Genomic DNA, 16,855 nt, shown 5'->3' on the forward strand with positions numbered 1-16,855 from the left:
CGCACTGCACCTCTATGATTGCTAATTTAAATTTATTAATCGCCGGCGCAGAAGTTATGGCCGTGTCTTTTATGTTCAAGCATAAAAGCGCTGAGTTTAGATCAACCAATGATAAAATCGCAAAAATACACCTTTCAGCAATAAAATCAAAATTTAATTATCTCTCATTGGCTCTGCGATTTTATTCCATTTGTCACGCAGCCGCGCGGATTGAAATATTGGCGCGAGTAGTGGAGAAGACGTGCGCCCGCCAAGCGTCGGTTAATTGATTACAACACTCCTTGAGCGGGCAAGTGCAGCACAATTAATTTTGTCATTGCAACAGCCTCATCCTCTGCACAATAATATCAAATTAATGTTGATGTCAAAGCCAACCTCTGACCCCCTGTTGCAAGAAGCAACTTGTTGCCGCAGCGTGCAAACCGCATTTCATCCGATCGCCGTGTACGGCATTTATACAGAAATTAATATTAACTCTCCTCCTTGAGTCTCGCGCGCTGTTATTTATTCTGTTTTGATTCATGACGCCAACACAGAATGTACGTCGGCAACATTGTGCCTTGTTTCATTGCTAGTCGCACTCCGCCCCTGAATTGCATGTCGCCGCCGCTTGACGGAGTGAGGATAAAAGTCAGCACTTTTGCAATTTGACCGTATTTATGACTCTATCTGATGGGGAGACACGTCGATCACAAGAAAAGTCTGTCGAACGAGGAAAGCAACAGAGATGTGTTTTTGTGATGACTGGCATTTCCTGCGATTTACGTGAGAGTTCAGGCTCCAGCAGGCGCATCCAACTTTTGGAACAATGACAACAGCATCTTGAGAAGGAAATTTTGCTCCTATTAGGGTGGGCCCGGACCTTCTTGCTGGATATTATCTGATCTTAAAAGACTATGCGATTTGTAAAGTCAGCTAATGCACTTTATATGATATATGAAAGAATTTCCCCACTGCTCCAGGGCAAAGAAGTCTTCTGGAATAATAAAAAATAGTGGTTTAGTCAGCAAATTTGCCTCTTCACCATTTTTAAGATATACATGTTCTCAATAATTTTAAATTTACTAAAATTATTGTTCTTGAAATCATTCTTTATATTTTGTTAATTGTTCCTGCTCAAGTAAAGCATTTTTTTAATTCTCTCAAAATATGAAAACAACCGCTCTAACCATTCGAACTATATGATTAATTTATTTATAACCTACAAATTCCATCACATTTATTGTAGCACTAGTTGCTAGAAATAAAACTACAATTTTGAGGGATAATTTATTTTCATGCTACTTCTGCTGCTTCCTCCGTTTCAAAAATTGAGGGGTGATTCACTTAGAACAGCAATCAGCATGGGCACAAAGCACAATTCTTGGAGACACTATAAATGGCATTTTGATTACACAAACCAAACTATCTTAATGCACAATATACATAAAATTCGTCAGGATCTCACCAAAAAATGAAATGTAACTTTAGATTTAATCTCTTTTCTTATCCTTTCCTCATCTGGCAAAATAACAACTCTCTGCCGCTCTAAATAATTGGTTGCGATACACTTTTGCGCACCGGGCGAGTTCAGCTGGAGTCCATAAATTAAGAGTATGCCGGCGTGTTGGTGTGCTCATTTATATTTTTGTTTTGTTGCAAGTTCAATGCCTCTCGCTGGCGAGATCAATAGCACACATAATTTGCATACTCGCATCTTCCACTACTCACAAACGGCATTCGCGCGCGCCGCGAATTAGATGTGGAACGACGAGAGCGTTTACATATACAGAAAGGAAGAGAGCGAAAGAAAGAGAGAGAGAAAGAAGCCCATGGGTCAATATAAAATATAGAGCCATAAAGAATGCCCTGACAAATAACTGTGCACTCTCAGCCGTGAGTTCGAATCAGCCGCAGAGCGAAAAAATATTGTATGCTAATTGAGCTACCGGTGGGCCGGATTCTCGGCTTATGAAGTCATAAGGAGGATCATTCCTGGTGGTTGAAGTGTTGTGGCACATGCATAGCGAGAAACAGAGACGGCCGAGAAAACAAGCGAGCCGGCGTGCTCGGCCCAAAATCGCATGGTCACGACTTTTTTATTCTGTTTCGAAGCCTGATTTGCAATTCGGTGTTTTGTATGAGCTGATGCGATCATCAAAATTTTATTATTGGTGCCTGACTGCCTGGAATGCGTCCTAGTTCACATTATAAAGCTCTTGACTCGTAGATTTTATTTATCACGCTGTTTATTGATTTCAAAATGTAAAACGCACTAGTTATGGCTATAACTTATTTATTACTAAAGGTGATTGTTTAAAAGATTACAGAAACAAAACATCTGAAAAGTTTGTAGAAAAGTCTCCCAAATTAACGCATCAAAAGTCCAAATGAGTGAATGATTGCACTTTTTTTTTTTTTGCTCTTTTTTATCCCTGTCCGAGGACCGGAGGACCGGGAAGGGCGCGCACTGCACTAGCACGAATGCTGAAACCCGGGTCCCAATAACACCGCGAACGGATAACATGGGCGCACCAGGCTTTGGCTCTAGGATTTTTAATGATTTGCTCATAGCATTTTTTGTTTTTGTTAAAAAAACATGGTAAAAAAATTAATAACTTAGTTTCGATTTGAGTTAGCATGATTTAAAATTTATAAATTAACTTGATCCTTACTTACTAAAGTTAATTAATGACTTTCTTAGTGAGTACATTTGTATGTTTCATTTTTCATTTAGTTTCTTGATGCATTTCAAATCATAACAAGTAATTGAAAATAAATTTAATTATAATGTCTAGAAAGCCCTTATTAAAAAAATCGTTAAGCTCTTCGGCGGTTGTTCCAACAAATTTCCCTGGATGCGTGTCTGCGTGCGATCGCACCAATTGCACTTTGAAGGTCCCGCCGCTCTCCTCTCCATAGATCAAAGGTCAGGCAGCGGGGGCGGAGGGGCTGCGAGTTAGGCTTCGCTGCACCTAACCGACGGATTGAGACTCTTCAGGGGGCCGACGCGATGTATCAAAGTTCCCAAGGGAATAGCGCACGCACTTGGTCTCACTCTCAACCGCCCAAACGAACCTCTAGTCGCCTTGACCGCTATTTATTGTACCTTAGCGCCAAAGATTAATTTATTTAAGGGATTGAGTTTAGATATGCGCGGGAAATCTGAAAGAAAATCTTCGTTGCAGTCTTGCGTGTTGTTTTCAGCGTGCACACAAACGCGTTCGAGATAATTAACGTGGCAATTATGAATTGATCATTTTCATTAATTAAGAGATTTGATCGGATTTTGATCAACCAATTAAACGCTGCGATGGATTTCTCTGTGATTTTTTCAGTGTTCAAAGCGATGCCGAGCTGCATCGGTTCACTAGGTTCAAGGTTCACCTTCACAGAACCGAAAACACACACACACACACACAGACGTTTGGATAATTATTTAAGTGCAGGTGCATGCAGCACCAAAGACACGCTCCAAACTGATTTGACCGAGCACACGGCCGTAAATATGACAAGGGAACCAAACCATGAAATTACCAGGCTCGCGGGACCGAATCCCTCTCTCATCTTTGACTGATCCGTGAATAATTCCTTCCTTTGCAGTTTTCCAGTAAATAATAGAGAAATTTAACACAAATTGCCGGTCGAAAAACAAAGGGGGCAATTTGGCTCTTTTCTGGACCAGACAAATTACGAGTCATTTCAGCGTTGCATTGTTTGAAAATTGATTTTCCGCTCGGTTTTAGTGTTGGCTCCATTCTGCATGAAATTTTTCACAGGAAAATCGAGAGTGAGAGTAAAGAAGTCTTTGAACTGTGCACCTCGACGCGCGTCGTAACCGCCGCTTCTGGTGCTGCAGTGGGAACAATTTTTACGACGCGTGCAAATTAAGAAACTGACTTTGTTCCGCCTTATTCTCTCTTCCTCGCGCAAAATGATGAACTCGAAAGATTTACAAAGCCACAAAGCACATCATATTTTTCCAGGCGGTGATTCCGAGCGCGAAAAACCATCATCGACAGGAAGTGCGAGTGGCAGAATTAAAATACTTGATTTGCACCAATGAGAGTGCGGCTCTCCGCTTGAGAAGGAATCCGAATCGATTATTTACATAAAGCACGCGTGATTGCACAAAACCACGAGCGAGGATGGAAATAATCTGCCTGGAAAATGAGGTTTCTCACCAAAGAGCGCGGATATTAATTTCGGTCTCTTCTGTCCGAAATGAGCGGTTGCTATTCAATTTTTAGATTTTTATCTCGAGCCGAGCGCATCTTGCTGAGCACCGCCGGATTTAATAATAGAGAGAGAAGCTGTGCACAAAAACAACAGCGGCCAGCTCGCCATAATTATCATGTAAATGCGAAAACAAATAATTAGTAAAACGGAAATGTTGCTCGCCGGCAAGAGCTAGAGATGTCTGTTTGTATATGCATCATAAACAGCGATTTTCGAAAAAAAAGGGCATCGGATGCACTCGGCTGCTGCAATTAAAATGCGCGCCTAGGTAATGCACCTTCAAGGTTGCTCCACACGCATTATACTGTCTCGCTGCTTCCCACAGGCAAATGAGATGGCTGAACTCTCGCTTTGTGTTTTCTTTTTACACCCGCCGCCGATAGAAAGTTTTTCCTGTACATTCGCATAAACAATTACCCCGGTCGTAAATATGTCCGAAGCAGGTGATCTTGAGACGAATAGACGTGGTTAACACAAAGGAAAGGTAGTAAAATTTTAAAGCGCTTATTAAAGGTACGATTTTACAAAAGAAAACGGGAGATCGGAGAAGCAATTATTCGAGTTTTAAGATGCAGCACTGCCTCCGTCTGTCCGCCCAGTCTGTACGCGACAAAAAGCGCTGTAAATCAGTTTGATCTGTAGCGAGATCGCTCTTTCGAAGGCACTAATTTTGTGCCATTAACATGCCCGTCCACTTTATTGATAATTATATCGAGGAAAATTCTTCTGCAAGAAAGAATCCAAAAAACAGCTAAATCAGAGCAGATTCGGGTAGCTAGTGAAGTTTGATTGAATTAAAAAGCACAATGCGCTCGCTGATTGCTAAATTGTACGTATACAAAGCGCTGCCGGTGTTGCTGATAAGTGTATAGAGTTGCTGCGTGACACAGGTCATCGTGAGTATCGTGACTCGCCATTGTGTCAGAAATAAAAGTCACGACGACGGGCGATCACCCATCCAGCCACTAACCGCTGGCAAATTGACTTCCAAATATTTTCTATCGTGCTTCCTCAAACGGCCAAAACATAATTAGACTAATAATCGTCTTTGATTTGCGAGAGAAGCGGCTTGTTAAAACGGCGAATCAATCGACCAGCGTGATTTTCTGTTCGCCAGAGAACGTTCGGTCATTTTTATATATTTTGATAGTCAACCGCCGCTCTTTTAGTTCCTTCTTCTACTCTATTATGCTCTGCGTGTCTTTTTATCACGCATCATTCTCTTCCGAATAGCGGAATCATATTTTACGCTCGCACACTGAGGCGCAGTGGTTTTACTTTTGTTTATCTTGACGCGAGAGCCGTGCGTGGTTCAAGGAACTATGCTTCAGAAGTCAATTCTTTCCACCCACGTAGGAGGCCTCTAATAACATTTATTTCGTGGAAGTAACAATTTAAAAAGTAGAAAGTTGAATAAGTCCAAAATTCCGCCCCTTATTTAAGCTATCGAATGGTGAAAAAAAGGTTGCATTTAACTGTCAACTTTTAGCCACCTCTAAATATTTCAAAAATCATAATTCTGTAAATCCGATATAAAAACGCGCTCAACTTTATATTTATTTTGCTCAACGAAATGTAAACGATATGCCCAATGTCAGTTGCGGTTTTCGTTTGCGCATTCATGCAGCTTTTGCTTGTCATTTTAACCTTTTGGTCAAAGTATTTTCCCGATTATTCTAAAATGACTAACTTGAACCTCTCTCATGAGCCTATCGCAAGAATCGACACTTTCGTTTCAATTTCCTAAGAGTCTGTTTCCTGTGTTACAGTACCGGCGGGATGACGACGACGCAGCCAGCCGAAATCCCGATATGGGTAAACGGGGCGCAGCGCTGGATCTCGGGCATCGGCCGCAAGACGACCTGCGACGACGTGATCCGCGTGCTGCTGCGCTCCGAGGGCTGCCACACCGAGGCCAAAGACAAGGAGGACAAGCACTACGCCATTGTGGAGCGATGGAAAAAGGTGGAGCGGCCCCTGGACGGCCGCTCGCGCATCCTCAAGGTGTGGACGGCGTGGGGCGACGAGCAGGAGGCGGTGCGTCTCACCCTGAAGCGCGTCAACCCGACGACGCCACGCGAGGTGAAGCACCATCACCGGCGCAGCTCGCGCGGCCACAACCGGGCGCGCCTGCTGCAAACCGTGCACCCAAAGCGGCTGATTGACGACGAGAATAAGCCCTTCTCGGACACCATCGAGCACCTGATGAAACTGATCCTGGCGCAGGGCGAGACCATTCAGACGCAGCTACGGCGACTACACGACCGCGACGAGCAGATCCTGAGCATCGAGCACCAGGTGCACAGCTCGCGGCAGGAGCGGCTCGGTTCCAACTACCTGCTCGAGACCTACCTGAAGGACCTGGACGCGAACAAGGGTGGTGAGGACGACAGCGGCGTGGCCGAGGTCGAGAACGCCAAGCAGGAGGAGGAGGAGGGCGAGGTCGCCGGCGAGGCCGAGGAGCCAGAGGACGCGGAGGACACCGAGGCGCAACGGGCTCTAGTGGAGATGCGTGCGTGCATCGCGTTGTGGGAGCGCGTGGTGCGCGTCAATAAGCGGCTGGAGAAGGAGGAGCAGTGTCTGGTGAAGTTGCACGTCAAGCTGCGCAGGCTGTCCGAGGCCGAGCCTGCGCAGGAGGCCACCGACCTGATCACAAGCGAGGCGATCGCCATCGTCAAGGAGCAGATCGAGGAGGCCGACGCCGTGTGCAACGCCCAGCAGATGGAAATCGACCAGAACGAGCTGCGGCTACAGGAGACGTGCGAGCAGCTGCAGGAGCGCCACCGTCTCCTCGACTACCTGCAGGAGGAGCTGCGCGAGAGCGAGCTCGAGGAGGAGCAGCTGAGGCACTGGCTGCAAGAGCTCACCTACAAGAAGCACCAGCAGATTCAGCAACAGCAGCAGATGCACCACGCCATGCTGACCAAGCAGTTCACGCAGGCCGCCACTGTGACGACGACTCCGGCGGCCAGTACGGGGGCCATCCGCAAGCAGATTGAGGGTGACACAGACTCCAACTCAGACACGGGACTCAGTTCGCTTCACAGCAGCAGTGAGGAGGGGGTCTACGTGTTGGACACTCTGGTCTGAATGCGTTGCGCGGCATAAGATCGACGGTGGCGCCGCTGATTACCATTAGGCTTAAGCGTTTCCTCTTGGCGTGCGTTCCCACTATACACTTATACGTATGTTGTACACTTATACGCCACTGTTGATAATTTTATTTCCTTTGTAACTATGATAAAGAGCAAATTCAAACCTAAGCTATCAGAATAATTTGGTTATTGTAATCGAGAAAATTAATAATTGTGCGTCAGAGAGAAATCAGATGAATCAGAGCATGATGCGCCGAAGTGATAATTTTGTTAATGCATCTCATCCTGTGTGTTGTTCCAGACTCATATTGTTTCAGCGTCACAATGATGAATTAATAACCAAATGATATATTTCTCGAGTATTATGAATAGAAAGTCGCGGAGCTTTTCTCGTTTCCTATACACTTCTTTTCTTTCACGTTTCGCTCTTGTTGCTCTCCGCACAACACAACAATGCTAATTTGAATAATGAATATTCACCAGCATCTCCCTTCTTTAATATGTCTGTCGCAACGTTGGATCCCGCTGGTGCATAGCAAGCATTGCTTCTGGAAAGCCTGAAAATCTGACAACTCGAGTACAAAATGTCAGTTATCATGATGCCAGTAGTGTTTTTCGTCTTTTATTCATTGCACATCAAACGAGCCGAATTTTGTGAAATACCGCACAGCATGTTTCAAATTAATCGGAGCGTGATTAGGTACAATTGAAGAACAAAAAAAGAATTGATTAGGAGGTATTTCACCGCTCCCTGGGACAATTAACCACGCATTAATTCGTGTCCGAAGTCGCTCCTTTCAAACAAATCGTTGAGTGTGTTGCAATTGAAGGCGACCAACACCAAAACCAATCTCGGCACCGTTAACCGCTAGCCGATTGCACCTCAAATTGAATTATTCGCCGAAATTTATTGTAAACTCCCTCGTCATGAGACGGCTATGTCAAAGAATAGAGCTAACAAAAAACGGCGGTTACAATCGTTTAACTGCACGAACCAAATTGATTTACTTGATAATTAACAATTCCCAATGATATTTTGTTTTAAGTACATCCTGTCCTAGTCACAAATTATTGAATAAAGAATTGTATAATGTACAAGAAATAGATCAGTGTATTTTTCCAATCCCTGAACACCTTGAGTTAGTTTTGATTTCCACTTCCAATTAGCGAGCTCTAATTGTAAGCGTATATTCTGCGAACAGGAAGCTACTGCACTGGGGGGCTAATGACGAGCACCCATTGTGAACACGGACAGGATTATTGCAAGAAGTTTGAATAATTCTTGATTCTCACTCAGCAAGACGCCCAAGTGCAGCCAAAGAAGTGCTAAGTAATAAAGCGAGGTAGCTACTCAGGAGACGTGTGTAACAGGAACTGAGTGCGCGAGCGAGAGAGCGAGAATCTCCGCCACCGCAGTTTCCCATATTTCGCTGACTCATTCAGTCGCGGCAGATCGACGCAGATTTAGCCACTTAGAGTCATTTTCCAAATGGAGATGCGATTTTGTTCAATTTTAACCTAAACACTTTATTGCTTATAGGCCATCAGAGAACAAACGGTATTACAGTATAACATTTATTATTTTACAAATTCTTGCTCTTGCTTTGGGGCGGCACAGTATGTTTTAAAAAATAGCATTTACAGTACTTGCGTTACCAGCACCGCATTAAATTAAAAGTACTTAATCCCTATAGTCGCGACATTACTTCAACTATTCAGTGAAAAATGCTTTGACTTTTTCAGTCAGTAAATCGATTAAAGATTCTGGAAGCAAACTATCTTGCTTGACAGAGTATTTCATGAAGTAGATTTGCGGCCTCTCAATAACTTGCATTAGAAGTTCCAAGAGATTTTGATCCTGGAAAAGTACCATCTCTAAGTTACATAGCAATGTAGAATTTCGAAATGGTTACCTGCAAGACTTTAAGGTGATTTTGAAAAGCGTATAATCGGCTGTCCTGTACGATATTTTCGATCAGTGATTCGTAATGAGCTTGAAATAAAAATAACATGAGGTAAATAATGCTCACAAGAACTCCTAATATCCTTACCATCATAAGCCACAAACGAAATTCTAAAGCCCTTTGCCGTGTGCTTTTCATCCGACTCGAATTTGATGATTACATTACCTGTTCTGGCCATTATCGCCATTGGACGATTCACACTTTTGCAGGAGTCAAAGGTTATTATGGAATCGGGAGATTCTGTGAAAATAAATAAAATATAATTTTTACATGTTGATCATTCGACGCGACATTGAAAGCAAATAAAGCTGTGAAAATTGGTGGCGCCTCTCGGGTTTCGCTTTTGTTTGGCAGAGCACTGGAATAAATATTGGCTGAGCAAGAGTGATGACTCACCTGTCTTTGCAATGAGGAGCCTGTCGCCGCACTTGTCGTCGGCGAGATCGAGCTGAGGCACGAATATCAACAACCTCATGTCATCTCCAGGTTTCAAATGCCAGACGCATATAACGTTGGTTGGATATTCTCCAGGATAGTTGGGCGACTGCACGTAGCCGTGCATGTCTGTTAATTTTTTGACGCACTCTGTGCCTAGTCGCAAAAATAGAGGTTCAAATCTTGGTAAGTGGCAGAAAATATGGAATCGGTACTTTTGCACTGGTCGATGTCTGTTGCGGCCACTGAATCGGTAGTCGTTTCGCCAGGGCACTTCATGCAATGAGTTTCACCTTCCTTGTCCTGGTAGTAGCCCTCAGGACACTGTTCACACTCTCCGGAATAAATGTTGTAGTAATATCCTCTCTTACAGGTTTCTATGGTATCATATAATAATTTAAATGCCTTCTTCAAATTTTCAATAAGTAAAATGATGCTATTAATCCTCTAATTCATTGAGTGATATGCAACCTGCTAAGCTTACGTGAAACACCGGTTGCATACATCCATTAAACCTGTTAAGACAAAGTACCTATAATGGTGCAGTCCTCGAATCTCGTCGAGCCTTGGAAAATGCTTGTTCCTTTTTCCCCGCAACTCTTGCAGGAGATTCTTCCAAATTCGTTCTGATAGAAACCCTGAGGGCATTTCGTGCACGGGCTCAGTCCATCAGAGGAGACGGTACCCGGCTGGCAAACATCTGGTGAGAAAACTTACAGTTTCATTGTTATCTTTTAAAAGTGAGCTTCAATACCACGACAGGCTTGATGAAGATCGCCATTGGGGTTACAAGGAATGCACTTGTCCTGCCCTTCTTCTTCTTGATACGTGCCAAAGGGACAATGCACACACTGCTTCTGGTCTTTGGAATAAAAAGAACCAATGCCGCAACCAACTGAAATATTCTCCTTGAATTAATGGAAGACAAATTGCGCAAGAATGAATTACCACACACGTCCCCCACTTTAACCAGGTTCTCAAGGCAGATCCTTTTATCGTTCCCTAGATGTCTGAAGGTTTTTGGGACCAATTTCAGTTCACTGAAAATGTCTTAGTTAGTATCCAATTGAGAGTTACAAGGGATTTTTTTCTTTGTTTACCTTGTATTAAAATTCCCACTGTTGATCAATTTTCTAAACGAACTTAACACCTTCTTTACTACTTTTTGGGTATTTTTTCTGCCACTCTTTGGTTTCTTCAGTCTCTTGAGCTCATTTTCAATATCATCTGTATAAAGAAAGATGCTTAGGGTCAGTTTGTACGTGTTGCCCTTCTTTGCATTAGCCTTGGAAATTGATTTTTGCGAGTATTCACAGTCAGCATTGGTAACAGTCACGTTGCAACCCGGTTTTGAGCACTTGACTTTACCTACAGAAAGAAAATGATTCGTAATTTGTGCCGTAATGGAGATTAAGTAATTAATATCATATTTTGAAGTAAAAAATATACCTATCATTTTTTCAAATAAATTATTTGCTTTTTCAAGGGTTGCCTCCAGTCTACTTTCATTGCAGCTCAAGCCAGTCATAAGAACTTTGGCTTGGCTCACGAGTATTGTAGGTTGCACCATATCTGCCAATTTATATATAATATTATAATGGAACGTCAAAGCAACAGCAATTGTACCAGAGCAACTTAAAAGCATATTGTTGCTTTTATTTTTTGATCCTTGTTCCCATACGTATTTTGTTGGCCGTCCGCAAAAGTAGTTTTGTGGCTCTTCCGTTGTCAGACTAGCATTGCCTGTGCAGCGAACGTCGCAGGTGATTGTTGCATCTCCCTTTTCTACACAGGTCACCTCGGTTTTGGGTTCTTGCTTCAGCGAATAGCACACCATGGAATCTGAATGTTACACGATTATTTATCATGTTATAATTAACACAGTTTTTGATTACAGATGAAATAAAAAAATCAGAACCATGTGTGAGGAGAAATTAGAAAAATCTTAACTGATCTGAGCTTTAAATATTTACCAATGCAGTCTTTCTCGTTAAAGTGAAGTTTGAATCCATGCTGACAGGTACAATGAAAACTTCCTTCTGTGTTGACGCAATTTTGATCGCAACCTCCGTTTTCGATGGAACACTCATCAATATCTTTTGAAGAAATAAAAATTTTCATAAAAAATTACTTTCAGTTAAAAGAGTCTGACCTCCGCAGTGCCATTTGCTGTACAATTGATACCCAGGCTTGCATCTGCAGTGGAATGAACCTTGCGTGTTGACGCATTCGTGATCGCATATATTATTTAATTCGCACTCATTCACATCCTCACAACTTCGCCCATCTGGGCTCAACCGGAACCCATCAGGACACAAGCACTCATAGCTGCCGATAGAGTTTAAGCATCCATACGCACATCTAAGCGGTTCGAGGCATTCGTTTATATCTGCAACATGAATGATGAATTATAAATATTTGAAATTACTTGTTTCAAAAATTCTTGAACTTAAATTTAACCAAAATTAAATGAATGATCAAGATTTATATTTTATGAAGAATAAAGATTTTGCAGTTGCATCACGTCTATGTTTACAAAGTTCATTTTTAAGTATTTCATATGAAGAATCAATATATAGAGTTTTACCTGAGCAAGTTTTTCCATCGTCGTTTAAATTGTAGCCTTCAAGACAGTCGCACTTGATTTTACTGCCAGTGAAAAAACAAACGTGTTCACAACCTCCGTTATTCACCGCGCAAGTGGCTAGAAAAACAATCAGATTTAAAGCAAATCTAACATGAGTTAACTGTCAGGCGTGAAGTACCATGGCATGACTTCGTGTCGAATGCCAACTTGTAGTTTAACGCACAGGTGCAGATGGCTCCGTTTGGCATGTCCGTGCACCTGTGTTGACAGCCACCGTTTCCTGCGGAGCACGTTGGGCTGCAAGAGTGGAGGTCATAGTTGAGGAAGAAATTTTCGCGGCACCAGCACGAAGGCTTGTTGCTGACTTCGCAACCGTGAGTGCAGGCCAAACTCAGACAACCGTTCGTCGTAGCTGAGGACGGAGGAAAATATTTGAATAAAAATGATTGGATGGATTTTTGTAGGTGATAAATTGAGCCTCATTTTCATGTTTGCAAGTTAAGTTGAATAATGTTTTTTTAATACTTTTGGTAAAAAAAATGAATTTACTTCCCCCATTAATATGTTAATTTTAAAAAATAATCAGTGTGTGTTAACGGCAAGTTAATTACGTTTGCAGTTATGTTCGCCTCTGTCGTAGATTTTCAGCGGAAACGATTTGCATTGGCAGTAGAAAGATCCGATGGTGTTGATGCAGAGCCGGCCTTTGCAATGAAGCGCACCTTCAGCAGCGCACTCATCATTGTCAATGCAGTTATGATCATTTTCAGGGTCTGTGACGAACCCTTTGCGGCATATGCATTGATACGAGCCGGGCGTGTTTACGCAATAGTGTACGCATCCTCCGTTCCTGATGCGACACTCGTCCACGTCTGGAAAAAATAGAAATATTAAGTTGCGTTTGTTGCGAACGAGCATATTATGAAAAGCTGAGCGGGCTGGTAACTTTGTATCAAAGGGAAAAAGTAATATTTCTCAAAGCCTGTTGCGTCTTCTCCTCATTAATACGTGTCTCGTCGCAAACGAAATGTCAAAGTAAAACACAGCAGGGGTGAATTTATAAGGATCCCGTGCAGAGTAATCCCAAGCATCAAAACGAAGCGAACCGAAAAAAAGACGTCTTTTGTATAAACATTTCAATATTTCAATCGAAAACCTTTTCAGGTCACATGGCGATTATTTGTAATTGCGAGTGTAGCACATCAAAGGATTAGTTCTGCTTGGAAGGGCAGCCTCATTAGCCGCACGAAGGAGCGCCTACGATAATTATTGGTGGTGCAAAAAAAAAAACGCTGGCCATTCAAATGTCTCGCTGCTCAGTCGCTTTTATCTGGCCTCTCATTCAGACTCACCTGTGCACGTTTTTCCATTGCCCTCCCAGCCCTGTTTGCAAGTGCAGCGGTTATCTTTCAGCCCTGGTCGACAAAACGCGTTCTTGTCGCACTTTTGCCCACCAGTCTTCAAACATTGACCTGTTGAAAAGCAATTGATTAATATTTCATTCATTTCAAAAGTTAAGCAATTAATATCTAAAGATTGAGACAGTGGTGTACGACCAAAGTTTACACTCTTGATTGAAATGTGAAATTCTAATCCATCCACAATTTTTCATTTCATTTTTTACGCACCTCCATCATTATTAAAATAAAATAATGATATATAGAATAACGTGAAATAGCAAAGCTGGCTCATGAAAAATAATATATATTCTATTGAAAAATGAAGAAAATTTAATTTACTTAATTTTGATTTTTTTAAAGCTTCACCTGAGGCAAGGCAACATGGTTTAGATTTAATTAAGCCTTTCTTAAAGTTAGTTAAAGAAAGTATTTGAAAGCATAAAAGACCCCACAATGTGTATGAACTAGTTGCCAAACACTCAAATCTAGATTTGTATAGCCAATGCAAAAATTTAATTCAATCTCCCTGAGACTGATACTAATAAAAACTCAAGACTGAAACATGAATTGGCGAGAGTCAAATTTTCAAGATCGATATGCTTTTCATGGCAAACACTATATTTTATTTTTAAATCAAATGTTTCATCATGAACCAAACGAATGATAGTGTCATGCAGAAAAATGTCTCTAAGAGAAAAACTTGAAACTGTAATAATTTTCATGTTGTATGCTTTGTGCGTTTAATAAAATTTGATAAAAAAAAGAAGAAAATCATTCTGCGAAAATTCCAATGATAATACGATTAAAAATCCCTCCTGTTGATGCACAAAACTAACCTTCATTCTCCATCATGGTCACGTCAACAGAGCACAGCCCCGACCCTGGCAACCAGGGTCCGTTGAGGGCACTATTGAGCGCTACATAAATGGCGCTGAATGGCTTTGATGGCGCCGGGAGCATTTCTAAAAGTTGTCCATTGTGCCAGCTAATGCTGGGTGAGTGGCCAGAACTAATGATCATCTCTGAGTTGAGTTCTGGTTTGATGGTGCCGTCGAGAACCTTCTGCAGCACGCGAGGGGTGTCCTCGGCGATAAAGTATTTTTTATGTGAACCCAGCATGGGATCTTTTGAGTGGCCGTACACGCGCATCTGGCTGTTGACCACTTGCAACTCTAAATCTGCTCTAGGCTCACCTTCAATGATTTCAGAAAAAATTTTTAACAATGAAATCTATCTTTAAAAAATAGGTATTATTTGATATAAAGTAGTGTAATAATTTAAATAATACAATATCCTTGAGACAAATGTTAGAATTCAAGCAAAAACATTGAAAGAGAGATTTGATTTGACAGTTTTGAAGGCATGTGGAAATTTTAATTTTCTTACCTTGCCCATAGCCCTCGACATTGTATTGATCAGAAATGTGAAGAATCCATGATTGTGGGCGCTTATACTTGAAGGATAGCTTTACAGCTTTGAAGTCTCGATCAAAGCTGATCCGCATCACGGAACTCTTGCTACATGAGCTTGATGTTTCATTTGAGACGGGCGAGTCCATGAATTGCACGTTGTCGCTATAGCCGATGACGATCCCTTTGCGCAAATTCACATGAACATTTTCCACGTGTAATTGTGCCCCCTCTATCAAAATACCTGCAAAAAAAGAAATTTATTTGCTGGAAGAAAGGAGAAGTTCTTATTAAATTATTGAATCCAGTTTTAAGTACCCACGAACCAAACTAGGTATAATGGGAAGGGAAGCGATCAATTTGCAATAACTTATTTCTAACAAAGGCACCTCCAGCATAAACATAAAGATATAAAATAGCAACCTCGCCAAATTATGTTAAGGATGTAAAAAAATGTATTCAAATTAAAGAGCCACGCTGGCGCCAGTGAGCCCTGCGGCAGTGCTTTACGCTGAGGAAACAAATTAAAAAGAAAGAGAATCCTTAGCTGTTGCTGCGAAGAAACAATCATCTGTAATTTAAGAGGAACCTTTATTTTGAAACAGTTAATTATTCCATTTAGAAAATGAGTTTTAAAATAAATGTGGCGAAAATGAAGAAGCCATTGTTAATTAAATCCTAAACAAAATGGGAAAAAGGTGTGTGGAAAAATAAAAGGTCATGATAAAAATTTCACTACTTTGTTTCACAGATTTCATAGCATTGTGTACATTTTACATTTTCAAAATTCTTTTTTTAGATATTCCCCACGGCTTGGCTCCCACGGGGCACTGAGCACTAATGCGGTTCGCCCCGCTATTTAACATTTCAACACAAAAGGTATCAAAAGGTACCCTATAATGAAACAAAAAGTTCATTTTCCTGATTTAAACAAACCGCGATAGATTATAAAATATAAGTTTTATTACGAAGTGTCCTCTTTTTCGTTATTATTAAAATGCAGTGGAGGCAAAATTTGAGCTATTTGAGCATTTCGAGTCATTGGGTAGCCAGCATTAGATACCCTAATTGCTCAAATATCTCCCATTGCTTTGACACACCTGAGAGAATGCCTTAACAATGCGAGCCATTAATGAACATAAAAATTTTGTTAACTTAAGTTTTTGTGGGAATTTTGATAATATACTCACCAAGCATTACGAATAACCAGATCATTCTCTCGATAGAGCAGTAGCACCTGACCATTCCACCTCTGAGCATCAGACTCGACTAATTGAATGCAAGTTCACCTGCAGCAGCTGCGAGCAGAATCAGCGAGGGTGCAATTACCGGCAGCATGACGTCCACCTAGGAAAAAAATCTTCTTTTATGTTTCATATCTCCCAAATGTACACAATACTTGACAAATGTCTTCATACAATGGGACAAAATTTTACCACATATTACCTGAGAAGCATTCTATTGAAATCAGAGTGTCAATGTCATACGTGCTCTTCCAAAGGCAAAAGTTATTTTTATTTTAGTGTTGTTTGTTGGATGGGTTAGAGCTTTTCAGTATTTCAGATCGCTATAAGAGTGAGAAAAATTTAACTATAGATTAGGAAATAATTTCTCCTTGCTCAAAATTTAAGTCGTGTAATTCAATTTTTAAATAAAGATCCAATAGCTTGGACGGAAATAAAATACTCTCCACTTCAAGCTGTTGCCAAGGGAAACATTATTTGTTAAAATTTTTGTGCTGCTTGCC

At 41.5% G+C, this 16,855-nt stretch overlaps 2 protein-coding genes across 6 annotated transcripts in view; one reads left to right on the top strand and one right to left on the bottom strand.

The window, feature by feature from the left end:
- The window catches only part of LOC135942005 (ras association domain-containing protein 10-like), a 39,631-nt gene extending 31,216 nt beyond the window's left edge, over window positions 1–8,415 (top strand). For all 5 annotated transcript variants that reach the window (XM_065487866.1, XM_065487865.1, XM_065487867.1 and 2 more), the window contains one exon: window positions 5,988–8,415. In XM_065487866.1, the coding sequence (XP_065343938.1) occupies window positions 5,988–7,308 (1,321 nt within the window). In that variant the 3' untranslated portion in view covers window positions 7,309–8,415. The remainder of the gene's footprint in view (window positions 1–5,987) is intronic.
- A 435-nt stretch (window positions 8,416–8,850) lies between these two features.
- Window positions 8,851–16,373, bottom strand: LOC135942004 (signal peptide, CUB and EGF-like domain-containing protein 1). The gene is made up of 20 exons (XM_065487864.1): window positions 16,299–16,373; window positions 15,086–15,352; window positions 14,536–14,892; window positions 13,652–13,771; window positions 12,911–13,171; window positions 12,478–12,711; window positions 12,300–12,416; window positions 11,865–12,101; window positions 11,686–11,808; window positions 11,339–11,554; window positions 11,162–11,284; window positions 10,813–11,080; window positions 10,661–10,752; window positions 10,467–10,607; window positions 10,245–10,412; window positions 9,928–10,089; window positions 9,674–9,868; window positions 9,365–9,517; window positions 9,227–9,306; window positions 8,851–9,171 (listed from the first exon to the last, which is right to left on the bottom strand). The coding sequence occupies exons 1-20, from the start codon at window positions 16,366–16,368 to the stop codon at window positions 9,025–9,027; spliced, it is 3,531 nt and encodes a 1,176-aa protein (XP_065343936.1). The 5' UTR covers window positions 16,369–16,373; the 3' UTR covers window positions 8,851–9,024.
- Between the last annotated feature and the right edge of the window lie 482 nt (window positions 16,374–16,855).

This window comes from Cloeon dipterum, chromosome 4 (genome assembly GCF_949628265.1).
Source record: "Cloeon dipterum chromosome 4, ieCloDipt1.1, whole genome shotgun sequence".
In the NCBI taxonomy this organism is placed as follows: domain Eukaryota; kingdom Metazoa; phylum Arthropoda; class Insecta; order Ephemeroptera; family Baetidae; genus Cloeon; species Cloeon dipterum.

Coding starts and splice junctions, on each gene's coding strand:
- LOC135942004 (XM_065487864.1), bottom strand. CDS start 16,368: ATGCTCAGAGGTGGAATGGTCAGGTGCTACTGCTCTATCGAGAGAATG. Junction 12,712..12,910: donor AGGCGAACATAACTGCAAAC/GTAATTAACTTG, acceptor CTCCGTCCTCAG/CTACGACGAACGGTTGTCTG. Junction 9,518..9,673: donor GCTCCTCATTGCAAAGACAG/GTGAGTCATCAC, acceptor TTATTTTCACAG/AATCTCCCGATTCCATAATA.